This window comes from Mustela nigripes, chromosome 11 (assembly GCF_022355385.1).
Source record: "Mustela nigripes isolate SB6536 chromosome 11, MUSNIG.SB6536, whole genome shotgun sequence".
Classification (NCBI taxonomy): Eukaryota; Metazoa; Chordata; class Mammalia; order Carnivora; family Mustelidae; genus Mustela; species Mustela nigripes.
The window spans coordinates 7,677,188-7,704,072 of record NC_081567.1 but is presented as its reverse complement, the minus strand read 5'-3'; the positions used below and the strand labels follow the sequence as shown (position 1 = coordinate 7,704,072).

At 53.8% G+C, this 26,885-nt stretch overlaps 2 protein-coding genes and 1 long non-coding RNA gene across 4 annotated transcripts; 2 read left to right on the top strand and 1 right to left on the bottom strand.

Annotated features, from left to right (window-relative positions):
• The first annotated feature begins 11,533 nt into the window (after window positions 1-11,533).
• FIS1 (fission, mitochondrial 1) lies at window positions 11,534-15,611 on the top strand. Its single transcript, XM_059414610.1, has 5 exons — window positions 11,534-11,675; window positions 12,543-12,675; window positions 14,375-14,451; window positions 14,893-14,998; window positions 15,309-15,611. The coding sequence occupies exons 1-5, from the start codon at window positions 11,631-11,633 to the stop codon at window positions 15,404-15,406; spliced, it is 459 nt and encodes a 152-aa protein (XP_059270593.1). The 5' UTR covers window positions 11,534-11,630; the 3' UTR covers window positions 15,407-15,611.
• On the bottom strand, window positions 13,960-17,357 carry LOC132026584 (uncharacterized). Its single transcript, XR_009406940.1, has 2 exons — window positions 17,047-17,357; window positions 13,960-14,324 (listed from the first exon to the last, which is right to left on the bottom strand). It is a non-coding gene; the product is annotated as an uncharacterized LOC132026584 (long non-coding RNA).
• CLDN15 (claudin 15) lies at window positions 16,996-22,224 on the top strand. Of its 2 annotated transcripts, none has more exons than XM_059414609.1 (6): window positions 16,996-17,094; window positions 17,365-17,822; window positions 20,508-20,603; window positions 21,423-21,504; window positions 21,592-21,708; window positions 21,791-22,224. In XM_059414609.1, exons 2-6 carry the CDS (start codon window positions 17,606-17,608, stop codon window positions 21,906-21,908), a joined length of 630 nt encoding a protein of 209 aa, XP_059270592.1. In that variant the 5' UTR covers window positions 16,996-17,094; window positions 17,365-17,605; the 3' UTR covers window positions 21,909-22,224. The 2 variants fall into 2 exon arrangements, with proteins under 2 accessions (XP_059270592.1, XP_059270591.1); XM_059414608.1 differs by having other exon boundaries at window positions 20,439-20,603.
• The last annotated feature ends 4,661 nt before the right edge of the window (window positions 22,225-26,885 follow it).

Sequence of the window (26,885 nt, the reverse complement as noted above, 5' to 3'; positions counted from 1 at the left end):
CCCCCCACCCCTTCAAAACCCTCTTGGTATTTTAATATGGATTGCATTAATCCTTTAGATTGCTTTGGATAATAGGGACATTTTAACAATGTTGGTTCTTCCAGTCCACAGCACAGAATCTCTCCCCGTTTGTTTATGCCTTCTTCAATTTCTTTCATCCGTGTTTTATGGTTTTGGAGTACAGAACCTCCTTGGTTAGGTTTATTTCTAGGTATTTTATTGGTTTTGGTGAGATTATTTTCTTAATTTGCCTTTCTGCCACTTCATTATTAGCATATGGAAATGCAACAGATTTCTCTATATTAATTTTGTATTGGGGGCTTTACTGAATTCATTTATCACAGCTCAGTTAAATGTGGGCACCCCCAACAGAGACTAGAACACCATCCCAGAAGCCCCCTCACTGTCCTTTCCCATCTCCACCTGCTCCCCACAAAGAAGGACCACTAACAGTTTCTAAAATAGAGATGCCTTTGGTTTGATTTTGCATTCTATTGAAATGCGCTTGTGCAACGTATAGTTGCTTTCGTACATCCAAACAATGGAAAAGTCTGCAGCGATGAAAAAGGAACAAACTGAAGTTATCTACGGCAGTGTGAACGAATCGCACAAACATGACATTCAGTGAGATAAGACGGACCCTGAAAGTAGGGGTCACAAAGAAACCCAGACAAAGGTAAACTATAGCATTACAGATGCATGCTTAGATGGGGGGGGGGGTTGTGGCCACAAAAATCAGGATATTGGTCACTCTTAGAAAAGTAGGGGTTTATAATTTTGGCAGTGGGTCCAAGTCAGGGAGAGGGGTTTTTGGAAGATAGGTAATGTCCTATTTCTCCACTCGGTGGTGGTTACATAGTGGTTCATTCTATAAAGTCATTGAGCTGTCCATTCTTCTATGCACCCTTTTGTTTGCATGTGCTACACTTCACAACAAAAAGGTTTTAAACGTGCTTAGCTAAGTGGTATGACTCTAATCCATAATAGAGGTTTGGTTACCCTGGGAATTCATAATATTGCCTAAAAATGTGAAAACCTGTGATTAGTACCAGCTGGCTCTACATCCGGGGTCTGTCTGAGAGCACTCCAAGTCTGCTGGCAGGCTCGATGCTAGGCTTCATTTTGTAATTTTCCACCGTGGGGATCAGAAGGGAACTCCCTATTATATATTTATAGCAAATACTGGAAACCAACGGGAGTTAGCTTAAGAAAAAAAGAGTAGGAACCTTTTCCCAGTTCCCAGAATCTACCCAGAAGGTTGTAGCTGCCTTCGGGAGGGACTAAAACCAGAATCTGAAAAGGCAACAGCCCCACCAGGGCAGCTCAGGATCTTTCTTGTTTGGGTCCTTGGGTACTCCTGCCCCTGCTTTTCTCTGCACATCCATTTCATTCTTGTCTTTTTGTAGTGAGAGGGCCCCTACCTGCTTCTCTGTTGCAGGATACGGGCTCCCCACGGTTGTTGAGTTTGTATCTACCTCCGGCCCAACTACGGCCGGAGGCTTGTCCCGAGACTAACTACGATTAAGTCCCAAGAGTATGGCTGTCTCCGCCTCACCTGCAAACTGTGGGCCATCCCCAGGTGTAGGGTGCCATTTTTCAAAGAGAAGACATAATGATGAACTGCTCGGATGGTCCAAGAAAGAGTCTGGGGCAGAAAGAAATCAGCTCCCAAATGATAAGAGGGCAGTCATGATTGCACGCATCACACACTCAGATGTTTTTAAAGAGTAACTATCTTGGGGCACCTGGGTGGCTCACTGGGTTAAGGCCTCTGCCTTCGGCTCAGGTCATGGTCCCAGGGTCCTGGGATCGAGCCCCGCATTGGGCTCTCCACTCCTTGGGAGCCTGCTTTCTCCTTTCTCTCTTTGCCTGCCTCTCTGCCTATTTGTGATCTCTGTCTCTCAAATAAATAAATAAAACCAAACCTTAAAAAAAAAAAGTAACTATCTTCATATTTTAGAGAGTCGGGAAAGAAAATGACCTCTGAACTAAAGGTTGCCACTGTCCAATCCAGCCACTCCCCCCCTGCCATAGGTTTCTTATTTTAAATAAGGGATTAGGGGCGCCTGGGTGGTTCAATTGTTAAGCATTTGCCTTCGGCTTAGGTCATGATCTCAGGATCCTGGGATCAAGCCCCATGTCCCGCTCCCAGCTCAGTGGGGAGTCTGCTTCTCCCTCTCCCTCTGTCTCTCTCCCTGCTTGTGCTTTCACAGTCTCTGTCTCTGTATCTCTCTCAAATGAATAAAATCTTTGGAAAAAATAAATAAATAAGGAATTACTTAAGGTTTTTTGTTTTGTTTTGTTTTTAAGATTTTATTTATTTATTTGACAGAGAGAGATCACAAGCAGGCAGAGAGGCAGGCAGAGAGAGAGAGGGAAGCAGGCTCCCTGCTGAGTAGAGAGCCCGATTCGGGGCTCGATCCCAGGACTCTGAGATCATGACCTGAGCCGAAGGCAGCGGCTTAACTCACTGAGCCACCCAGGCACCCCAGGAATTACTTAAGGTTTTAAAATTAAATCGCTGTCCCAAGGAGAAATCCACAAAAAGAAACTGTACTTCACAGTAAATTAGGGATAATCAGCATGTGAAAAACCAATTCACAAAGAGCAGAGGTCAGGTACTGGACTTCAGCATACTGACCTGACCTTAGACTTGTCTTGTGGACCTTACCGTGGTGTTATCCTAAAATCCGAATTCTAAGCCCAGAGGCTACACACATGCCCTCGAGAACCCCATGAGCTCCCCCCGCTCCTCGCTTATTAACTCTGATCCTACGGATGAACAATTATTAAAAAATAAAAGAAGGAGACCATTGAAGTGATACAAACTTTATTTAACACTTGAAGACGTAAACTGCAAAATGGGCGCCTGGGTGGCTCAGTGGGTTGGGCCTCTGCCTTCAGCTCAGGTCATGATCCCAGGGTCCTGGGATCGAGCCCCGCATCGGGCTCTCTGCTCAGCGGGGAGCCTGCTTCCCCTCTCTCTCTGCCTGTCTCTCTGCCTACTTGTGATCTCTGTCTGTCAAATAAATAAATAAAATCTTTAAAAAAAAAAAAAAAAGAAGGCGGGAAGCTTTGATAAGATAAAGATTAAAGAACGAGGAAGACAAGATAGAAAATAGTTGATTGGCTGGGGCCATCAGTCAGCCTGGCTTGGGGTGAGTTGGCCCGGCGTTTGGGGATTGGCTAACTGCATCAGCTGTGTTCCTGAGCATTTACAGGGACATAGAAACTGTCTTAGTTTCGGTGTGCTGACGGAGCAGCATGGACAGGAAGGGCTCCCTCCATCTTGCGCCTAGAAAGTTCTCCCAGTGCAGTCCTTTTTTTTTTTTTTTTTTTTTTTTAAAGATTTTATCTATTTATGTGAGAGAGAGAGAGAGAGAGTGTGCACTCCCTGGGGGGAGGAACAGAAGAAGAGGGAGAAGCAGATCCCCCACTGAGCCGGGAGCCCAACGCAGGGCTCCATCCCAGGACCCTGAGATCATGAGCCGAAAGCAGAGGCTTAACCCACTGAGCCACCCAGGTGCCCCTTGATGCAGTCTTATTACCCACAGACTCTAAAAGAATTGGTGTTTGTGACTTCTGATCAATTTACATCATTAAATGGTCAATGACTCTGATCTCTCTTAATCTACCAACTATTTAAGTAACAAAATCTACTGAAATGCAACACAATCTAAGTAACTCTAGGCCAGCTAGCTTAAAGTCAGCGGCCTAAAGATAATTCACTTCAAGCCATTTCTAGCCAATGGTTTAGTCAATCTATTGATACATTTACTTACAAAAGAACACTTTAAAAGTCTTACATGTCTCGCTTATCAAGTTTCGCCCAGCTTTGTGGAGATATAATTGAAATACACCATTGTGGGGGCGCCTGGGTGGCTCGGTTGGTTAAGCGACTCCTTTGGCTCAGGTCATGATCCTGGAGTCCTGGGATCAAGTCCCACATCAGGCTCTCTGCTCAGCGGGGAGCCTGCTTTTCCCGATGACATCTCTCCTCTCATGCTCTCTCTCCCTCTCAAATAAATAAATAAAATCTTTAAAGAAAGAAAGAAAGAAATACACCGTTGTGTAAGCTTAAGGTGTACGACGTGATGATTCAGTAGACGTATATATGTGAAATGATCACAGCAAAGTTAGTTAATCCATCCATCTCACATAATTACCAACTCCTGTGTTTGTAGCGAGAACGTTTTAGGTTTACTCTTGAGTAACTTCGAACAAACCATACAGTGTTGCGAACTATAGTCTGAATGCTTCGCAGTAGACTCTTGGAACTTATTCATCTCATACCTGGAAGCTTGTGCCCTTTGGCCAACATTTCCCCACGTCCCCCAGCTCCTGCCGCTGGCAACCACCATTCTCCTGTTTCTATGAATTCTGGTTTTTTTTAGATCCCATATATAAGTGAGATCATACAGCATTTTCTTTTTCTGCTAATTTCACTTAGCATAGTGCCCTCAAGTTCCATCCATGTTGTCGCCAGATGGCAGGATTTCCTTCTTTTTAAGGCTAAATAATTAATAATCCAGTGTATGTGTGTGTGTGTCTGTGTGTATCACATTTTATCTATTCATTCATGAAGGGACACTTAGGTTGTTTCCCTGTCTTGGCTGTTGGGAATAATGCTACAAGAACATGGGGCTACAGATCTCTCTTCCATGTAGTGATTTTATTTCCTTTGGGTATATACCCAGAAGTGGGATTGCCAGATAGTCTGGTAGTTCTATTTTTAATATTTTGAGGAATTTTCATACTGTTTTTCCATAGCCGCTGCACCAAGTTACATTCCACCAACATTGCACAGGGCTCGTTATCACTGGTCTTTTGAATAATAGCCATTTTAACAGGTGCAAGGTGATAGTTCATGGTGGTTTCAATTTTCATTTCTCGGATGATTAACAATGTTGAGCACCTTTTCATGTACCTCTTGGCCATTGGGATGTCTTCTTTAGAAAAATATCTTTTCAGGTCCTTGGCCGTTTTTAAATTGAATCATTTGTGGGCTTGCTATTGAGTTATAGGAGTTCTTTATATATTTTGGAGATTAACTCTTCTCAGATACATGATTTGCGAATATTTCTTTCCCATTCCATAGGTTGCCTTTTCATTTTGTTGATTGTTTCTTTTGTGGCTCCAAAGCCTTTTGGTTTGATGTCAGCCCACTTGTTTATTTTTGCTTTTATTGCTTGTGCTTTGGGTGTCCTATCCAAAAAAATCATTGCCAAGGCCAATGTCAAGAAGCTTTCTCCCAACATTTGTGAAATACAATGATTCCTCCTCATTTGAGAATGTTTATGTTTTTACATTCATGCTTTTTAAATCTTTCACTTAGTTTTGAGTATTTCATGGGGTTTTCAGTCAATTCATTAAGTGTATTTCCATGTTAAATTTTAATTTATGGAGGCACTTAATAGACTAAATGCATTTCATATAGGATATATGAAATTAATTATGGATTTAGGAATCTTTTTTGGTTTTGCCTCCATTTGAATATCCAAGGATTTTTTTTCTAGTTCTTTGCAGAAAATCTTTAACAAAGTAAAACAAACAAACAAACAAAAAACATAACAGTCACTAAAATACAAAGACATTTAAAAACACAGTAAAGCCAAAAAGTCATTAACAACAACGACAACAAAATCACTCACAAAATCTATTGCAAAATAAATATTTCACATTGGACTAAAATTAAAAGGTCAGGGGCACCTGGGTGGCTCAGTCGGTCAAGCTGTTTCTTTTGGCCCATGTCTTCCTTACACCAGGGTCCTGGAATCAAGCCCCGCATTGGGCTCCTTGCTCCGCGGGGAGCCTGCTTCCCCCTCTCCTCCCCACTCATGCTCTCCCATGTTATATCTCTATCTCCCTCTCTCAAGTAAATAAAATTAAAAAAAAAAAATTAAAAGTCAACACGTCACTGTTTGGCTTGATTATTAGTCAGGAGAGCCTTAGGCCACCTGACTGGCTCCTCTCCAAATCTGCTCAGTTAATGACAACATTACTTGTTGGGGCAACTTGTTGGTTGAAAGGCACAGACAGTCCCTCACAACCTCTCCTTTTCCTTTGCACCCAGTACATGCTCCATGATCTCAGCTGACATCAACAAAATGGAACTTGGGCGACTCATGGCTCAATGAGGATTTGTGATTATGGAAGCAATGCATGTTAATTACAACAAAAACTCAAAAGCTGGGGCACCAGGGTGGCTCAGGCAGTTAAGCATCTGACTCTTGATTTCATTTCAGGTCATGATCTCAAGGTTGTGAGATCTAGCCCCACATCAGGGCTTCCCACCCAAGATTCTCCCTCTCTCTCTCTCCCCCTGCTTGTGTGCTCTTTCTCTCTCTCAAAAAAAAACAACAACAACAAAAAAAAACAAACAAAAAACACTAAAAAACAACAAAACAAAAAACCTTCAAAAGCTTCCCATCTATGTGACAGAATCTTTACCCAATAAGCTGGTATTCCTATAATTCTTCAGCATGACATTCTGGAAAAAGGTCCCTGACCCTGATCCAAGCAACCCCATTCATCTTTGGTGATGTATACAACCCTTCTGGAAGGTCAGTGAATCCTGAAAGAATCCTAGAGTCAGTAGCTCAGAGCTGGACGAGGGCAGTGTATAAGGTTGGGGTTAAATATGCTCCGGTTCTTTTTTTGGCCCCTTGAATTCATTGTTGAATGAAATGAATGAAAACTCACTGACCCAGAAACTTCTCTCGCCTCTTTTTGATTTGTCCTCCTTCTTCTCTTTCTCAAATTCTAAAACCAAAGTGGCAAATGGCAAAGGTGATGTTCTTCCCAGAATAGACAAGCAGGAAAATCACACCTACATAGTTTAATTTAAGGTACATCCGTTGTTGGAAAAACCAAAAAAAAAATACAAAACAAAACCCTCTTTGTCTGTTTCATGGCTCTCCAAAATTCAGTCATTTGCAAGAGGTGCCTGAAATAAATGAAATTAGTCATCGTCCCCAAATGAATGACTTTGTAGATAAATAATCACCATCATTGAAAGGTAAAATTGTTGGAGTCACTACCATTGGAACCCCATCTTTTCCACTTTCCAGCAAAATAGTTTAAAGTTATTTTCCATATGCTTGTTCCCCTATGCCTCATCCTTCAAAAAATCTCTTCCATCCTTCTTGCAGTAGCGAAATGACTCTAAGCTCTCCACAAGTAACCAACCGGTGTCTGCCCAATCTAGTGGCCTATTTTGGGTCCTCATCTTATTTAAGGTCTTTGCAACTTTTAAAATAATTGTCCACTGGGAACACCATGATCCCAGGGTCCTAGGATTGAGTCCCACATCAGGCTCCTTGCTCAGCGGGGAGCCTGCTTCTCTCTCTGCCTCTGCCTGCCTCACTGCTTGCTTGTGTGCACTCTCTCTCTCTCGGACAAATAAATAAAATATAAAAAAAAAATTATCCACCAGTATTGACTGAAATCTCTCTTGGCTCTCAGGACACCAGCCTTCCTGGACTTCCTCTTGGCAGCTCTTAGGTCCACTTCTTATGCTCCTTGTCTGTTTTCTCTCCTGCCTACTTCTAAAAGGTTTTTCTGGTCCCTGGAGTTGAGGCTTCTATTTGTACAACCTCCACTTACATGTTCTACTGTTTAGAGACCGGTAGAAACCTAGACACGGTCAAGGAGTCCTCTCACCCCCTCATCTTCCATATTCATTTGGGCCACCAAGTTCTGCCCATTTTATCAGAGAAGCCTTTCCTCCTCCTAGTATCTTCCCATTACTTTCAGGACCAGCGCCTTCGATTAAACCTTTGCTGATTCTAGCCTGACCTGTCATCATCTGTATTAAACCGGTCTCTCTGCCCTTCAGAACAGCCTCCCCACTATAGTCACAAGATCTGCTGTTCTAAGAAATAGGGCAGATCCTGCCCTTCTTGTAAAGGCATTTTCTCTGCCTAAGAAACGAGTGTAAGCATCACTGGATGGCTTGCAAGGTCTCTGTGATTTATTCTGCAATCACCTGTCAACCAGGTGATTTTCCCTCCCACCGCGGGTCCTTTCTTAAGACTGCCTAGGGTGCTCCCTGCTCCCGGAATGCCTTTTCTCACCTTCACCGGGGGTTCCTATCCTTCAAGATCCTGGTTCGAACGTCAGCTCACATTTCTTAGCCAAGGAATTTCCTAACACCTCCAGCCAGGTGAGTTACCCCTTCTTGAATTGCCCTTTGGCAATCCATTTGAACGGAAATGACAGCTTAAATTTCTAGAATGCTTGTTAGGTGTGCCAAGTTCTTTACTGTCATCTCACATTTCCTCATTATAAGAGATGCACTAGGAAGGCATTAGCATTTTCATCCTGATTTTTCAGCTGAAGTTTAGCTAGACTAAGGCAGATTAAGGCAAACTGACCATGGTCACAAGTTATAGACAGTCGAGGCTATTTGACTTTTCCACTGTCCGCTGGTTCCCAGATTCCAGCCCGCATCAAAATTACCCATTGGGATTGCAGGAACATGGACTGCCTGCCCACCCCACTCCCGGACTTTTTGATTCAGTAGGTGCAGGAGTGGGGTCCAATAATCTTCATTTCCAAACAATTCCCAGGGGATGCCTCTGCTGCCAGTCCTGGGACTGCACTTGGAGAACCACTGTTTCACACTTTTGCTCCTGAAAGCGTCTTAGAGAATGCACAGCAGCAGCATCTCCTGGGAGTTTCTTAGAAATGAAGCATCTCGGGCTTCACCCTAGCCCTACTCAGACTCTGCATTTTTAACGATTCCAAGTGATTCACGAGCCCGTAGTTGGTGTGTATCCATAGCACACTTTTGTACCGAGACAGACTCTAAAGTGGACAAGTAACTGAATTTACAGAGAGCGTCTCTTGGGCAAGACTGAGCCGGGAGCACTTCGGACACCCATCGGAGGTTGGAGACTCCCAGGCCTCGGCGTCCCCCGCTCCGCCTCCAAGTCGCGCCCCGCCCCGCCCCGCCTCTCTCACCGAGCCCAGCCCTTTAATTGGCCATCAGAGTCCTCGGACCGCCCCCCCCCGTGCCCCGCCCCGGATTCCGCTCGGCCCCGCCTCCCCGAGGAGGGGGCTGGCGCGGCGTGCGGCTCCCACCCACGCAACATGCCCGCCGCTCCCAGGGTCCTCCGGACCACCGAGCCCTCTTCCTAGAGCAGCCCGGGAGGAGACCCCCGGCCGACTCGTCGCTTCCTCCCGTGCCAATTTAACCGGCACCCGGAAGTGCAGACGGCCCCGCAGTTTCTAGAGTCGTCTTCAGGGCTCCTGTCGTTACTGTTCCATTCACGCCACAAACGATGCCTGGACTCCTGGTCTTTGGCAGAGAGATGAAGGAGGCCCCGTCCCCGTCCACATCAAGGACGGCAGGATGGGGGGATAAGCTCTGTACCACGGGGACCGGATCGAAGGAAGCTGTCCCGGAGCGGTAACGGCCCGGGGCTGGCGGTCGCCCGCCCTGTAGGCGCTCGGGGGTTTGCCGCGTGAGTGGAGAGCATTCCGGCTGGAAGCAAGCTGGTTGCCCGGAAGGCGTCTGGCCGTGCAGGACTGGAGGGTGCCTGGAGAGGAAGTTGGGAAGGTAGGAGGGGATGACCCTGAAGGGCTTCCTGGGCCACCAGCCCAAAAATGGCAGTTTCCTTTCTGCCCACTCTCAGGACCAAATTTGACAAGTGCCTGCTTTTTTGTTTTGTTTTGACTACTACCATCCACACGCAAAGAATCCATAGGACTGTGCCTTGAAGGCTGTTTGTTATTTCATTATATTGCCGTGTCCTCGTTTAATGAAACCATTCCCTGGCGCTTTTGTTTACCGCCACAAATAATGCAGGAACGAATGTCTTCATGTCTTGCTTTTCCTTTTTTTTTTTTTTTTTTTGGTTTGGCTTTTGTTGAATGTTTCCACGGATCACTAGTCAGATAATGGTATATCGTTTTGCTCTTACTCATATTCCCTCACTGCTTTCCAAAACGTTAATAATGGCAACAGCAATGTCTATTTACGCAATCCTTATAAATTGAGTATTTGCTGGTGGTAGGCTCTGAGCTGGGCTCTAGGAGCATAATATGAACAATTTAATACAGACCCCGTTCCCATGCGGCCTCCACTCTTGTACGAGAGGGTCTCATTCATCAAGTTATCACACAAGCGTATAATTACAAACCGACAAGTAGCATGAAGACTAGTATTACAATCTCAGCCCTGGTGGTAGTTTGCAGGGTTTCATTTTTAGTTTTCCTACTGAACTGCCTTCATTTAAAATTTTCCTGCTGTACTTGAAACAAATGGTTTCACGGGATTGCTTTGCCTTCTAGGTTTTAAATTAACCCGCGTTGTTCCTCCCTGGCTCATCCTGCTGCTTAAGGTAAGTCCTCCGTTCTAAACCAGCAAAAAAAAAAAAAAAAATACAAATACAAATTTAGACCTGAATTGTTTCAAGATGAATAGTTAGAGTGTACTTAAGAACTTGTTCTGTCCTCTCTTTATTCTTTAACAGACTCCCTATATCAAAGTCATTTCAGCTGTTCGAACTAAGTAGGAAAGACGTCTCTTCCCTAACTCACAAGACTATTGTGGGAATTTAAAAAAAAAAAAAAATTAAAGGGACTCTGCAAACGTGAAAGGTTTTCACATGATAATCCCTTGCATTTGCACTGCCCGCTTTACAGCTGTTTATTTCGTGTCTATTCAACAAATACTTACTGGACATTGATCTTGTGTCCGGCGCTGGGGATGCAGGCTCTGCCCTCATGGAACTTACATTGTGATGTGCACTGGAGCACTGTGGGTCAAGGTGAAAAGAATCGGAGAGTCGCTACCTACCCAGTCCTTCCACTGCACAGCTCCGGTGCCAGAGGAGTGAACATCTACCTTTCCCATCTTTTGACTACTCCTGCCCATGACCCACAGCAGATCTTCCCCCCTTGGACACACGCAGAGGAAGCCTTTACCTAAGTATTAAAAGACTGGACCCCCTCTGCCACTACTGGGGTCACAGCTTCTCTTTAAATTCCCATTTAAAGATCTATATAGTATCCCCTATTCGTATGTACCCCAGTCCCTGCGTGTATGGTTAGCAGGTCCTGTTGTCAATCCTCTTGTAAATCAGCGGAGGCCCCAAACCCCTTGGTACCAGTTATGATTTTGTTACAGGCACCGAAAGGTCTCGTAGCCTCGGGTTTCCCAGACACAGACGGGGTGGGGCTCGAGGGGAGGTAGGTTTGGATTGGTCCCCCAGTCCTCTTTCTGCTGTTTTTCAGCCCAAGGGCTAACCACCAAGATAGGTCCAAACTCTATTAAGGCAGCCTCGGTGGAGGAAGGCACACGCGGGTCGGGTCACTCGCGAGGACGAACGTGGAACTTGAAGTTGCACTGTGGCTATCCGCCGGTGGGGGCTGAAAGGGGGGCCGTTCGGAGCGTGCGCATTAGTGCCTCAACGTGCGCGCGGGCGGCGCGGGGGGGAAGGGGCGGGGCGCTACCGGCAGCGGGGGGGCGGGTTCGGCATCAGCTGTGTGAGGTGATTGGCTCCGCGACGGGGAGGGGGCCGGTTTCCGCCGGACGACGGAAGCGGCTCTCCAGCTCTGCCAGTAGGCCATGGAGACGGTGGCACAGTAGCGAGCTAGGTGTGAAGATTGCAGGGGCGGCGGCCATGGAGGCCGTACTGAACGACCTGGTGTCTGTGGATGACTTGCTGGTGAGGCCTGGCCTCGAGGGAGGGAAAGGAGACATTCGACGGGCGGGTCCCGAGGAGCGTCCGGTTGGGGCCAGACCCTCAACCCAGCATCAGTTTTGCCTAGGGAAGCCGAACTACGGCTCCCGGCATCCTCTGCAGCGTCCGGCCCCTGCCCAGAGGCTCTACTTTGTCCAGTAGCCTAATGGGAGTTGTAGTTTTCTGCGCCGACACGCCCCAGACTCGGGGCCTGCGGTCTGGCGTTGAAAGACTGACAGGTGCTGGGTGCGTGGAGGAGTTAGGAGGTCAGGGTGCGGACACTTTCTGTTCCTTCAGTGTGTGGGGGGGGAATATAGCAACTACCATGAAGTTTCTTATATTACTCACTGAATGCAGCACGGTGCTAATTGCATTGCAGGCCATATCTCAGTCTTTGTAGCTCTGTGGGCTAGTGTGGGCACTGTTTTTACTCCCAATTTGCAGTTAAGAAAAGGTCCAGGCCCAACAGGGTGGGGCTGGTTGGGGGAAGCAGCTGCGTGGGTTGTTGAGAAGTTCTGACAGCGTGTTTACTGTTTAGCCTCTGGGGTCAGCTGCTTCGGGAGCGGTGCCTGGAGCCGCCACCAGGTGGCATCTCCGCTCGGCACCACTAGGGGGAGGGAAGCGGACGGGGTTACTGTCCAAGGAGACGGCCCGTCGCTAAGCAGCAGAATCGCTGGGTCTGGGTCCCAGGGATGAAGCTAGAGGAACCTGGGATGCCAGATGCCAAGACCCGCCAGGAAAATGAGGCAGAGACTGGGGAAGATGGGGTGTAACTAGGAATTAACCCGTAGGCCCTGGTAGAGAACGGTGTGCCCCTTCATTTCTAAATGACTCCTCTCCTCTCCTTGGCAGAAGTTTGAAAAGAAATTTCAGTCTGAGAAGGCAGCAGGCTCTGTGTCCAAGAGCACGCAGTTTGAGTATGCCTGGTGCCTGGTGCGAAGCAAGTACAACGATGACATCCGTAAAGGCATCGCACTGCTGGAGGGTGAGTTTCTAGGCTACCCCACCCTCCCCTTCCCAGCTGCTGCCATGGCCTCGTTCACTCCCTCCATCTCCAGTGCTGGGATTTCTCTTTTTAAAAAAAAATATATTATTTATTTATTTATTTGACAGAGAGACAGACGGAGATCACAAGCAGGCAGAGAGGCAGGCAGAGAGAGAGGGAGAAGCAGGTTCCCCACGGAGCAGAGAGCCCGATGTGGGGCTCGATCCCAGGACCCCGAGATCATGACCCAAGCCGAAAGCAGAGGCTTAACCCGCTGAGCCACCCAGGTGCCCCAGGATTCTTTCTCGACATGGCAGTTATTGCAACAAAGGGCTGCCCCTTCACCTGGCTTCTCCCAGTGTGCTTTTGGCTAATTACCACCCCATCCTTGTTTTGCCAGCGTATATCAGTCCCGCTGGCCTCTGGCGATCTGGTAGCCTGACCGGGAGAGTGACTTAGTCTGAGGTCACACAGCTCGTGAATTAGCGGCTGAGTGAGGACTGGAAGCTCCTGTCTTGCTCTTTGGCCTCACCATGTTGCTTATTCAGCAGCTCTTGAAAACCTTCCATGAGGGCGGTGTGGAAGAAGTACGGAAGACGGGCCCCGGATCCTGGGGGCAGATGGGACTGTTTTCACTGGAATCCTATTTCCTGTTGGTTTTGGATGGGTCACCGTTTGTCAGAGGCCACAATACCTGACTTTTAAATTCCTCTGTTCCCTCTACCCCCTTTTCTTGGCCAGGTAATCATGTGCAGGCAAACAGCGTGCTAGCAAAGGATGGCCATTGTCAGTCGATAAAAATAAGAATCTTTTCTAATGCAAATAACCTCACCCTGCATTTGCCCGTTTGGCTCTTTCAGATTTTTCAGCTTCCCTCTGCAGCTCGGCGCAGCTGTAGATGGGGTCTCTAAGCGTTGCCAGTTCCAGTGGAGGAGACTGAACAGACACGTGGGGAGATTTATAAACACCTGCGAAACTATTTAGCCACAAATTCTACTGCATAGTGTACAGCTCAGCACATAGGCCCCTGGGAAGTCACTAAATTGAGAAAGAATCGGGTGGGGGCGCCTGGGTGGCTCAGTGGGTTAAAGCCTCTGCCTTCGGCTCAGGTCATGATCTCAGGGTCCTGGGATCAAGCCCTTTATCGGGGGTCTCTGCTCAGCAGGGAGCCTGCTTCCCCCTCTCTGCCTGCCTCTCTGCGTACTTGTGATCGCTGTCTGTCAAATGAATAAATAAATCTAAAAAAAAAAAAAAAAAAGAATCAGGTTAAGTCATTTAAGAAGATGGGTTTCGAGCTGATCTTTTATTTTAAGGGGGAGGTAGGGCAGACTTCCTCGAACACTAGTCTGGGCCGCGGACGGCTGCAGTGAGAACGTACAGCAGGGACCAGCGGTGAGGAGAGCGGTCTTTGGCTTCTCCGGCGCCTCGGTTTCCCCTCGGTTCCCTTGGATGAGCCCGAGCAGACGGCAGCATTGAGACCAGGGTGCACAGCAGCGGCCGGGTGTCTGGCAGCCTGCGCCCGTACCGCCCCCGAGGTCTGACTGGGACGCCGGGAGGGACCGGAGCTGAAACAGAAGCGTAGGACGGTGCCTTCCAGCCAGGACCAGACAGGGATTCGGAGAGTGGAAGGGGTGTCTGGGACACCAGCGCTAGAGAAGGAGAGACGCGGTGTTCACCCTTCTGCTTCCGCCCTCTGCAGAGCTGCTGCCCAAAGGGAGTAAAGAGGAACAGCGGGATTATGTCTTCTACCTGGCCGTGGGCAACTACCGGCTCAAGGTAAGGCGGAGCGTCCCTTCTCCCACGGCACCCTGCCGGGGTGGGCTGCAGCGCCAGCTCGCTGCTCCTCCGGGGGCCCTCCAGAGCCCTGGCCGCCAGGAAGGCTGAGGAGGGCTGTGCGGGGGTGGGGGGTACAGAGGTGCAGGGTGAGAGTCGGCTGGCGGAAGGCAAGAGACAGATTCCAGCTGCTGAGGTCGTGGGGAGCAAGGTGACCTCAGGTTGGGGTGCAGCCCCAAGCCTCGGGTTGTTATCTCCCCCAGCTTATCACCCCCACACAGTTGGGGTTGTTTGTGGACTCTACTCCGCTGGGTGGGGCTGGAGTCGGGGAGGAGGTGGAGGGAGGAGCCCCCGGGGCCGGTGAAGGGAAGGCCCCTCTGATGAGCAGGAGAAGCCATAGATGCTGAGGCGGGGGCGTGCGTGGTGTGTTTTCCCCGAGAGCAGGAATACGAGAAGGCGTTGAAGTACGTGCGGGGGCTGCTGCAGACGGAGCCCCAGAACAACCAGGCCAAGGAACTGGAACGGCTCATTGACAAGGCCATGAAGAAAGGTGAACCCTGCCCCTCTGCCCTCCCCCGCCCACTCCCCTTGCTCGCGGGCCCCCTCGTGCCTCTCGGCTCTTGGTTAAGTCCTCTTCCTTCCCCAGGCCTGGGCTCTCTGGTCTCCCTTTGAATGACGCCCTCCTCTCCAGGCAGCTGCTCAGTGCCTCACAGGCCCTTCTCCAAGCCCGAGGCCCTCACCTCATGACTCCGGGGGAGGAGGCACGTCTGTTGAGGCGCCTCGGGCCGGGAGAAAGAAGGTGCTGGGCAGCGTCCCTGGGGGGGCCGGGCTCCTGACAGTCTCCCTTTTCCCTTCCCCAGATGGCCTAGTGGGCATGGCCATTGTTGGAGGCATGGCCCTGGGCGTGGCAGGCCTGGCTGGACTCATCGGACTTGCTGTGTCCAAGTCCAAATCCTGAATGAAACCGCGCCTCTGCCCGAGGATAGTGGGAGCCTGTGGAGGACACTCGGAGAGGGGGGGGACCCGTCCGTCCTGGCTGTCCCGGTCTTCTGCGCCCCATCACTGCCCTCTGGCGTTCAGCCTCCTTTCCCCAGAGATGTGTCCGGTAGCCCCAAACCATGTGCTCCAGGAGGAGTGTAAATAAAACAGCCTTGGCTTGGGAACTGCTGTGTCCGTGGTGAGGAAGGGGTGGGCTCTTTTGGGCCCAAAGGTGGTGGTCATGCGCGGTCCTTTCCTGCTCACTTTCCTACTCCTGTGCCCCACGGCTGGTGTGGGGTGCGCCGGGGTGCGCCGTGGGGTGCGCCTTTGTCCGCCGAGCTGCCCAGACCCCACGCCCTTCCTTCCTCCCCCACCCCCAAAGCAGATCGGGCACAGGGGACGGGGACGAGGCCTTTGCGTGGCGTAAGAGTCCTGGGAGAAATCTGACTAGAGACGGGAAGGGCAGAGCTGGGGGGGACAGGCCAGGATTTATGTCTCCGGTCTCCTCTGACCCGCACAGCTGCGTCGCAGCACGCGGAGTTTTCCACACCAGGGCCCCCCCCCATTCAGTTTCCTCCGAAACCTCCGCCCTTCCCTCTCTTTGTCCTCCTGCCTTCCCCACTCGCCATCCTCCTGGGGGATGGGCCGCTGCCCAGGGGCAGGCCTGGGGGTTTGGCACGGAGTCTGTCAGAGTTCTTGAGAGAAGGTACAAACTCAGGACATCCCGACTGTCGGCTCAGAGACGGAAGGTCGGAGCCCAGTCCCCACCCAGCCGGCTTTGCCCCACACCCGCCCGGTGCCAGGCTCAGCCCGGGCCTGTCTTGCTTCACTGCATACCTCTCGTTCCGCAGCCCAGCCAGCCTGGTTGGGGGGCCTGGGGAGGCGGCAGCTGAGGGGAGCGCACGGGGAGCCTGATACCGTGAGGGGGGCAGAGGGGGACCCACTCTGGCTCAGCCATGTCCTGGGTGACTGCCTGGGGGTAGCATCCGGCCCCTGGCCCCCGGAGACTGGGCCCCTGTGGCGTTTGCAGGAGGAGAACCCGAGCTGTCCTGGCCGCGGCCTCGGGGCAGGAAATGCGCCAGGACAGGTGCTCAGCGTTGGTGTGGGGTGGGGACCCGGAGGTTTCTAATCCGTCATAATTAATAGAGCTGGTGACAGTTCTGATAACTGAGCTGCTTAGATTAGCGACGGGATCACTTTCTGGGCCTGCGATTTATCCCCCTCGACGGCCCTTGGCAGCAAGATCAAGCTTGGTGCCGAGAGGCAGAAGATCAGCCCAACAAGAGGGGAGGTTTAAGTTCAGGAAGTTGAAGTTTGGAGGAAGGCAGCCCCCTGGTGGCCTCACCCCAGCCTGGGGGTGGGTACCAAGGAGGGAGCAGTTCACACTTTCGGGGAGCTTCTGATCTGGGGTCACAGGTGAGGAAGCTAGTTCTGGTTCACAGAAGCAGAAGCAAGCTCGCAGGGCTCTGGGAGACGCTGGGTCTGGTTTGAGTCTGGGTTGGCTGGACTCCAGAGCGCTGGGTACGGTGCCTATGCCCTGTTCCCTTATGCAGCCTTAACCTACCTTGGAAAGATGGGGCCCAAACATTAGGTCTTTTGCGTCTCCTAAATTGTTCTCACCAACATCCAGGAGAGTGGTTCTGTGCCGCGGATTCTGCCACACCGAAGGTACGTCTGGGAGCACGCACGGTCTCTCGGTCACCTTCTCTGTCACGTCCCTCTCTGCCCATTCTCTGGCCCCCCGATGAAGGCTGAGTCAGAGACGCTTCCCCTTAGCTCCCACGGCCTCCGGGGGGGCCCCTCCTTGACCGTATCCGTTTGTTCCGTCACTCCCAGAAGTCCTCTCCGCCCCCCTCCTGGGGCGGGGAGCCCGGAGGCTGGGGGAGGGGGTGGACTTTTGGCCTGTTTCTTTTATTCCCTCCATCTCTTCGTCAACAGCTGCCTGGTGCTGGAGGCTCATTCCTCTGCCCAGACCTTCCAGGAAGCAGAGAACCCGGAGAGAGGGCCGGGGCGGAAACCGGGAGACAGAGCCGAGACCCAGACCGCAGCTGACCTCCCTTTCTCGCGCCGCAGCCTGCCTTAGCACCCCACCTTAGCCGAAGCCCCTCAAGGTCTCGCGGGGCTCAGCCCCTCCCCTTCTCTGGGGCCCCCGGCGCCCCTCGGGGCCCTGCGTCCCACCATGTCGCTGGCCGTGGAGACCTTCGGCTTCTTCATGGGAGCCCTGGGGCTGCTGATGCTGGGGGTGACCCTGTCCCACAGCTCCTGGCGCGTGTCCACCGTGCACGGGAGCGTCATCACCACCAACACCATCTTCGAGAACCTCTGGTTCAGCTGTGCCACGGACTCCATGGGCGTCTCCAACTGCCGCGAGTTTCCGTCCTTGCTGGCTCTCTCCGGTAGGCGCTGGGGACAGCGCCAGGGGGCAGACGCTGGCGGGAGGCTGGAGGAGGGGGAGGCCCCCGGGGACGGTGGGCGCTGCCCGTGGTCGGGCCTCCGGCACCAGACCGTAAAGGGGGTCTGGATCGGGCTCAGCGGGCTGTGGGGGGGGGGCAGCGTCTGGAAGTGCGGGAGAGGCTTCGTCCCACGTGTCCCCCGGCCCTGACGGGACACTCCTAGTGGTTACGGGCGCAGCAGGATCCGCCTGCCGGGCTCGGTTTACCGCCTCCGCGCCCCAGGCAGGTCAGAACGGGAGCCTTCGTCGGTCCCGTCTGTAGGACCCTCGTCCTCACAGCACGGGCTTACGGATGCTCCCGGGTCGGGATCAAGCGCACCGAGCGTTAGCGGGAGACGTCAGCGTGTGTACGCACGCAGCCAGTTTCTGCCTCTTAGCTCTGGTGTGGGAGCGCTGGGATCTGCGGGGTGAAGAGGATGCCCCATCTTGGGGCATGAGACACGGAAGACCTTCAGGGTCCCACTGGGCCACTAGTCCCACTGCCTTGGCGAGTTCTAAAGGGCCCTTTGAAAGGGAGCCTCCTGCCCCTCCCGAGCGTCCCGCTGGAAGCAGGTCGGGGGGTGTGCGTGCATGTGTGTGCTCCGCGGTCCCGGGCAGTGTGTTTTTTGAAGTTCTTGGTGGCTTGGAGACTACCGCTCTTTTGGCCCAGAAGGTTCTCCCTGGTGGCTGTCGCTCCTTCTTGCTTCCTGTTCACCCTATGAGTAGCTCCCCAGAGCCCCCCCAGGGGAGTCTCCCGTCAGTTGGCCCCAAGCCAGAGACCAAGAGTAGGGGACCAGGTACCCTATTTGGTGTCGCTCCCACGCCTTCCTTGGAGCCATCTCGCTCTTTCGGGTCCCCTGCTGCGGGTGCGGGGTAGGGGATGGAACCAAAGCCAGCGCTGGGTGTGGAACGTGGCTCCTCAAAATCCCCCAGGAATGCCAGAGATGCTCTGAGGAGTTAGGGTATCTGGGTGGGTCTCTGTGTCCCCACTATGTCCAGAATCTTCTGAGACAGCAGCGGGGGCCTCATGCCTTCACTCTCTCCAGGGCTTTCTGTGTGCAAGCAAGTGCCCCCCCCCCCCCCCCCCCCAAGCTCCGTATAAAAGCTGTGTTCTCTGGGCCAGAAGCTCAGAGTGCTTGGGGAGCCTGAAGGAATGCTGGAGGCAGCCTGCTCGGCGGCCGCGGCCACTGCCCCCGCACCCACCCCAACCACACCTGTGGCTTGGGCGGGGGCCTTGGCTGTGAGCTCGTCCACCCAAGCAGGGCCCCACATGGATCTGCTGACGGAGGGGCACGAGCATGCCGGCGGGGCAGGGCAGGGGAGCTCTGCCTGGCATCGCGGGTCGCCTGGCTCTGCGGCCTCTTAGTGGCCTCATTGTACCAAAGCCGGGAAGCCCCAGGGACAAGTGTGAACCGGCCCAGAGTCCCACAGGTGGTAAGGGGGCTGGAACCCAGGCCGGTGAGTCCCTCTGAGGCCATTCTGGTCCCCAGGGGGTTCCTGACTATCATTTAATCCCGTCCAGCCCGCGCTGCCTCGGGACCCATCGGTAATCTCCCCCTTGACCCCCAGGGCCACCTGGGAAGCCTGGGCCGGTTCAGTCCCAGGTAGAGGCGTGTGGATGAACATGGGTGCGTAGAGGATTCGGGGTACGGGAGAGGGTGGGAACTCCCGAGGGAGTAGCCGCGAGCGAGAACTTTGGTCCTCCTCCTGCCCGCCAACCCCGGGCCACTCCGCACGCTCCTGGCAGAGGCCCAGCTTTTCCTTCAGCACCAATGGCACTGCCCCACCCGGGAAAGGGGAGCAAGGTCCTTGGAGCGCTTGGCAACTATCAAAGACAGAGTAGGGGGATGGGGACCCGGAAGGAAAGTGGCCATTTCCTTCAGCTTTGAAGAAGGGGAAACCGAGGCACCCAACATCCCTGAGCTAGATGGGCTGGGCTGGGTCCTGCGCCCCGGCATCCCACTTTCCCGGGGAGAAACTGCCCTTGTCCAGCGACTGTGGGCCACTGCTGCCCCCTGCCGGTCGCTTCAGGAGAACGCTCAGTTCGGGCTGACTCGGGCTGTGCCAGGCACCCGGTGGGACCTAGAGAGAAGCCGCCGCAGCGAAGAGGGAATAGTCAGTGCGATTTCTGTAACTCACAACAGGGCATGGTGGGGACCTGACAGGCCAGAGGTTCTCAACTGGGGTGATTTTGTCCCTCAGGGATCCTTCGATAGCGTCTAGACCTGTTGATTGTCCCTCTTGGGACGGACTGGTAGTGACATCTAATGACTAAAGGCGAGGGATGCTGCTGGACATCCCAAGGGCACAGAACGCCCCCCACCCCCAGAACAGAGGGCCAACGTGTCAGTAGTGTCAAGGAACAAGCCTGTCAGGGGGTGGGGAGCAGAGGCCAGGACTCCTGGGGGCCGAGGTAAGCTCCTGGGAAGGAGCCCGTGGGACCCCTTCAGCTGAATAGGGCCTGATGGGGAAGGAGAGGACTTGAGGGCCCTTATGGGCTGAGACCCGAGCAGGGGCTGGCTCGGTCGTGGAGGGGCAAGGGGCCAGCTGAGGGACCCATGGCTGCGCCCCACCTCCCCAGGGTACATCCAGGCCTGCCGGGCGCTCATGATCACCGCCATCTTCCTGGGCTTCCTGGGCCTCTTCCTAGGCATAGTGGGGCTGCGCTGCGTAAACATTGGGAGTATGGAGCTCTCCAGGAAGGCCAAGCTGGCGGCCACTGCAGGGGCCCTACACATACTGGCTGGTAATTGGGGGAAGGGGACGGGTGTGCCCTGCGTCGTGGAGGGGGGTTGTGGTGGCAGTGCACCCGGGGTTCCCTGTCTTCTCCGGCTCACCCGGAGAAAAGGGTCTCCCCTTTCCCATCACACTGACCCCTGCCCTCCCTGCTCAGCTCTACCCTCTCCCCCTGCCCACCCAGCCTCACTCCTGCTGTCCCCGTCCCTCAGTTACAAATCCGCCCATCAGCAGTGTTTCTTGAGGCCCCACTAGGAGCCTCAAGAGGCATGAGTGAGGGATGAGAGAGACCCCAAGGTGAGTGACCTTACAGCCCGGCCGGGAAGACCAGCCAGGGCAGACTCACCGCACCTGTGGAGTAGGCTGGGTCTCGCCCTCTTCTCCAGCTGCGGAAACAGGCTCAGAAAACTCTGGTGACCAACTGGAGGAGCCCCCAGAGAGGGGTGAGGCTGGGCCTGTAGTCCTGGGTCTCACTGGCCTCGGGCCTTCACTGCACTAGTGGTAAAGGCGTGTCACGGGCTCTGGGGGCTTCGGAAGGCAGGAGGAAGGGGCTTCAGGGCAGCTGTGCAGGACCACTGCTGGGACGGCTGCATTTCCCAGGATGGGTCGGATTTGGACGGCAGATTCCCAGTGAGGTGACTAGGTGATCAAGATGTGGGGCAGAGCCAGGTAAAGAAGGGGCCAAGGGCAGAGTGTGGGAGACTAGACATGAAAGCGGGGCTGTGCTTGGGGACCCTAGGAGACAGGTCAGGAGCTAGGGAGGGAGTGAAACTTGCCACCCCCTCCGCCAGGCCTCGGGCTCGAGCGTGGCCCTCTTCTCCCTCCGCAGGTCTCTGTGGGATGGTGGCCATCTCCTGGTACGCCTTCAACATCACCCAGGAATTCTTTGACCCCTTGTATCCTGGGACCAAGTGAGTGTGGGAGCCCCACCCTGGGGGGCTGCGGGTGGGCCTCAGCCGGCCAGAGCTAGCGCTGCCCCGCACCTCTCCTCTCCCCAGGTACGAGCTGGGCCCCGCCCTCTACCTGGGCTGGAGCGCCTCCCTGCTCGCCATCCTGGGGGGCTTCTGCCTTGGCTCTGGCTGCTGCCGCGCTCCCGACGCGGACCAGGCCCCCAGGTAAGGGCGGTTGCGTGCGTCGGCGGGGCAGGAGGGATGGGGGGGGGGGGCTCCTCCACTGACCTAGGCCCCTCTGAACCAGGCTCCCCTACAAGGCCTCCGTAATGCGGTCCCCTGTCCTCACTGGCGGCCTGCGCCCCGCGGCCTCGGACGAAGGGGACAGCACCTTTGGCAAATACGGGAAGAACGCCTACGTGTAGGACGCTGATGGACCCCATTCCCCTCCCAATGCCCCAGCGGAGAAAGGCCTCCTGAACCTCGGGCGGCAGGCCCGTGCTCCAACTCCACCCCATGGCCAGAAGCCACGCCCAGCTCTGACCGCTCCTCTGGCCCCGCCTCCCACCCCGGCCACGCCTCCTCCATCCGGCCGGGAACCTGCCTCCTTAGAACTCACCGCGGACTCCTGGGGCAGGACCTGGGTCTGGGCGCTGGTTGGCTAAGGGGGTGGAGGCGTCCCCTACCGTTTGTATTGTGTATAAATACATGAATGAATAAATTTGTACTGTGAACTGTTCAGGGATGAAGTGGCTGTCCAAGCGACGGGTGGCTGGGGTGGCCCCCAGAGCCGTCTCAGTTCTCGGACCCAAGGGACACTTGTCCCTCTTTATCACCTTTGGACTGTCTCATCCGAAAAGGAGAGGAGGGGTTGCAAATAATTTCACGCGTGTGGCACGCATAATTACAAGAGTCCTCAAGGCGTGGACAGGGGAAGACCCACCTCTAGGAAACTGAAAGGGGCGCGGGGATCCCCCTGGCCAGCCAGAGCTAAGCCGCTCTTGACTCTCGACCTTTCTCCAGGAGACAGCTGACCTGAGCAGAGTTCCTTTAGCGGTGCCTGGGTGGACCTCACAGATCAATGGCCCTTTGAAGTTGTCAAATCAACCAGGTCTCCTGCAGGCCTGGGGCCTAGAGTTTTCTGGGGGAAAGTTTCAACGATTTCCAGAAAAGGCTCTCAAGGGCTCTTCCCAGAGGCTTGCACCTCGGTGGTGTGTGTGTGTGACTTGACGGTGTCCAACTCAGACACGGCAGTGGGTCATGGGCTGGCCTGGACCAGGGCTGGGGAGAGACAGGAAAATAAGGCCACAAGAGAGAAGCCTGGCATCCAATGCAAGGCGGGGGTCAAGGGCCCTAGCCCGGTACCTGTCCTCGGCCGCGGGGGCCCCTGACCACCAGTCACTGGGGTGCCCTGGGTTCTCGGCCGCGGGGGCCCCTGACCACCAGTCACTGGGGTGCCCTGGGTTCTGATCTCGCCCTTGAACTTTCTCTTTCATCCTATTTATTCCCCTGCACTGCTGGTCCCCTGCGATGTAGAGCCCCCCCCCCCCCCCCCCCCCCCCCTGTGCATCCTAACCGGGCCCTCTCTCCGCAGCCTCTGAAGTGCGCGCACCCCCGTGCATCTTCCCCAGGCTGGCGAATTCGCCGACTTCATCACTCCCCCAGCCAGTTCCCGGGACTGCTGTGACCAGCACAGTCGACCCCTGAGTCACACACAGCTTGACACTGTCAGTCACCTCGGGCTCTCCCTTCACTTCCCCTCTGCCACCTCCCCCAGATCCCATGGATTCCCCCTCCTCTGTGGTTCTCACATCCACTTACTGGCTCCCTTTGCTGCCTTTGCTGGGTCAGACCCTCATCCTAGGATTCCCCTGGTGGAGTTTCTCATCTGGCTAATTCTCTCCCCCTTCCCCCCCTTCCTCCGTGGAGCGCCAAGCATTGTGCTGCCTTAGCAGCTCCCTAGCGCCTGGGGTGGGGGGGATAAAGCCCAAGACCATTAAGGCCCCACACACTGCCAGGCCCTAGCCCACCTTTCTGTGTGGGGTCCCTACTCCTCGGTACAGCGGCGCTCTCCTAGCGAACTGGATGGCTCACTGGCCTTGCGGTTTCCTACGGGTCTACGCAGAAGCACAGGTGCCTTTTCAGCTGTTAAGGGGGTTCCTGGTCAAGAAGTTTGCAGAAGTCTGTATACCCTCTTGCCTCCCAATTCTCTGCTTCCAGAAAATTTGTGGATGTCCTGCTGGTGGAGCCAGTTACATGGCCAAGTCGAGAGTCCGTGTGTAAGGGACTGCACGAGCGCGTGGGTGCCGGCGTCATGATGTACCCGTCTGCCGTGCCAAGGACGGACCCACAGGGTTGGCTTTATTAGCAAACCGGGAGTGGGTTTCTCTCAAAAATGAGAACCTACACCTCACGAAGGTTCTTACAACTCTGAGGCGCCTCGGGGAGGCCGGTATCCTGCGTGCCCCCCCCCCCCCCCGCCAAGGGGACAAAAGATAAGGCCCCCCCCGCCCCCCCCCGGGGACATTTCCAACCCAATCTTCCCCCCCGTCCCCCGCCCCACAGCTTCTACCTCCTTTCCAGAGCCCAGCCTGCCTCTTCTCAGCGCTTCCCGCTCTCAGGAAGGCTCACGTGAGCCAGCTCCCGCACTTGCGCATCTAAGTACGTGCCCTGAACACGGGCACTGGGTGAAGTTTTGGTATCGTCTGTCCCTCCTGCATTGTCACGTGGCTATTAGGAGCTACCGACAGACTGACCCTTTTAAACAATACTTCTTTCCTTTTTTGCTACAAGTAGTGTGGTGCCAAGACATGGCTTCCCGCCCTCGAGCTAGGAGCGGAGCAAAGTGTAGACGGCTGGTTGCCGCGTGGTGGGCAAGGTGTGAGGGCCACGGCGAGGAATGGCCGGTCTGTGGAACGGGCTGGACAGTAAACTGCTGGAGGACTTGGTGATCATGTGCACGTCTATCACTGACAGAAGTCTCCAGATGCCAGGCCCTGGGCTGGGCAGGCCGTCCTGTTTAATCCTCCCACTACCAGGCTGTTAAGAGAAGGGGACCTGTGACTTGGCTGAGCCACACAGTTGGGAAACAGTAGGACCAGGATTTGTCCAAGACTGAAGACACAGCTGGCCTGCTTCCTGGAATTTTGGCCTTTCCCAACCAATTCATGTCAACTGAATTCAGCTCTCACAGAGGCCTGTAGGAGTGAGCCCCCGGGCTCTAGCATTAACGTCTCCCACCCTTTGTGCGCCCAGGAGGGAGCACTGGACACGGGGCACTGGACACGGGGACGACCCTCTACAAGCTTTGGGCACCCTGATTTCCCGGAGACCGGGGTGTCTCCCAAAGTAGAGACTGATCTCCCCAGCCTGTAGGAAGCTGGCGAGAATTGTTCCAGGCCTTTCCTTGGGGGAGTGTGGGTTTAAGTGGGGGTCCAGAGACCCTTCCTAGATACAGAACGTCCTCCTGGAGCCCCCTGGCATCAGAGCTATGCGGAGCCCTTGGGTCTGGCTCTGTCCTATCAGTCCCCTGGGAAGGCTAAGTGTGTCACTGAGGAGACAAATCTTACACCAGGCAGAATTACACCAGGCAGAATCTATGTGATTCTTTTCGTAATAGCGAAATATGGAACAATGCCAGTGAATTTAGGAACTAAGCCGAGGAGACCGTGTTCTGAAAGCAAGTCCGATGCAGGTGATCACACCGAGGTGACGAGGCGTTTCTCAGCCAAGACAGAGTCTTTCATTCCCCCCTCCCCTTTCTCCCTTCTTTCCTCTTTTTTCCCCTCCATTTTCTTCCCTGATGGAGAGGAAGACTGAAAGGTTAGGATCTAGGGAAGTTTCCCTGCATGGGACAGACAGTAAACTCAGGCCGGAAGTCAGAAGCCAGCAAATGACTCCTGGTGTCCCGGTTACCACCGCCACGGAACACCCACCCCCACCCCCGAGCCTCAGCGGCATAGCCCACCGGGTCATACACACGGATTCCGCAGGCGAGGCGTCTGGGCCGTTGTAGAGACGTCTGTGTCTGCTCTGTGATGTCGAGCACATGGCCAGGAAGCCTCAAACAGCTGAGGGTGATTTGATGCCTGATGGCCAGAACCATCTGGAGGCGTCTTCACTCTCACGAAGGAAGCCTCGGCTGGGCTGGTGTGAAGGCCGGACTCGGCCGCGCCCGGCACGGGGGCACCTGCGTGTGGCCTCCCCATGCAGTCGGGGTTCCTCACAGCACGGCGGCTTCAGGATGGCTGGATTTCTCACATGGTGACGTAGGGATCCAAAACGACAAGCGTCCTAGTTGACAAAGCAGAAACTTCTCTGCCTTTTACTACCTTATCCTTCTACGTCGCATGGTCTCACTTCTGCCACCCTGGCTGAAAGTCGTAATCCTGCCCTGATCCCTGGGGAAGGGAGCAAAGACTCTACGTCTTGATGAAAGGACAGTCAGAGAATGTCCAGTCGTCTTTTAAAACCACCAGCCAGAACTGTCCCCAAACCATGTCCTCACCATCAGACTCGGAGCTGTCCCCAACACCACGGACCCAAACTCATGTCTCCAGAGAAAAGGCAAGGAAGACACGGCGAGCATTTGGGCCAGCTGTTGTCAAGACCCAAAAGGGGAGAGAAGAGCCTACGAAGGTGCCTAACCCAGGATTTGCTGGCTCCCGTTAATATCTCGAGGTCATCTGTTCACCAAATACAACATTTACATCCTAAGCATCTGCTATGCTGTGTCCTAACGGGGTACAGGGCCTTAAGACAGCAACTCCAAGGAGCTTATGAGCTCACAGCTTGCAATCCACTTAGAGGCGGCATGGGTATAAGAAGCTTTAATACCGCATTAAAAATTATGGCATCTGGGGGCCCCCGGGTGGCTCAGTGGGTTAAGCGTCTGACTTCTGCTAGATCATCGTCACCCGGGTCTTGGAATCGAGCCCCACATCAGGTTCCACACTCAGTGAGGAGTCTTCTTCTCCCTCTGCCCCTGCTTGTGCGCTAGCCCTCTTTCTCTCTCTCAAATAAATAAATAAAATCTTAAAAAAAAATTACAGCATCCAGGGCCACCAAGAACAGAGGCCTCTATATGACGAATTCCCCCATGCTTCTCATGCTTCCCAGGAATTTCCGCGTTTTCTCGGATACTGATAACTTCACACACTGCAGCTCCCGGTTAACAACCGCCTCCTCAAGACAAATGCTCCTCAGACCGGCCGCACCAAGGTCAAGGGCCGATCTCTCCATTGGGTTAAGGACCAGAGGATGAAGCAGGGCTGGCTCCTTCCGCAGTATCATTCTGCACCCTGTCCCCAGCGCTCACTCTACTTCCCTGTCACCCGGTCCTGGCGACACTCAAATGATCCTCAGAAAAACGAGAGGAACAAAAAGCAAAAGCAAGGGCCTCC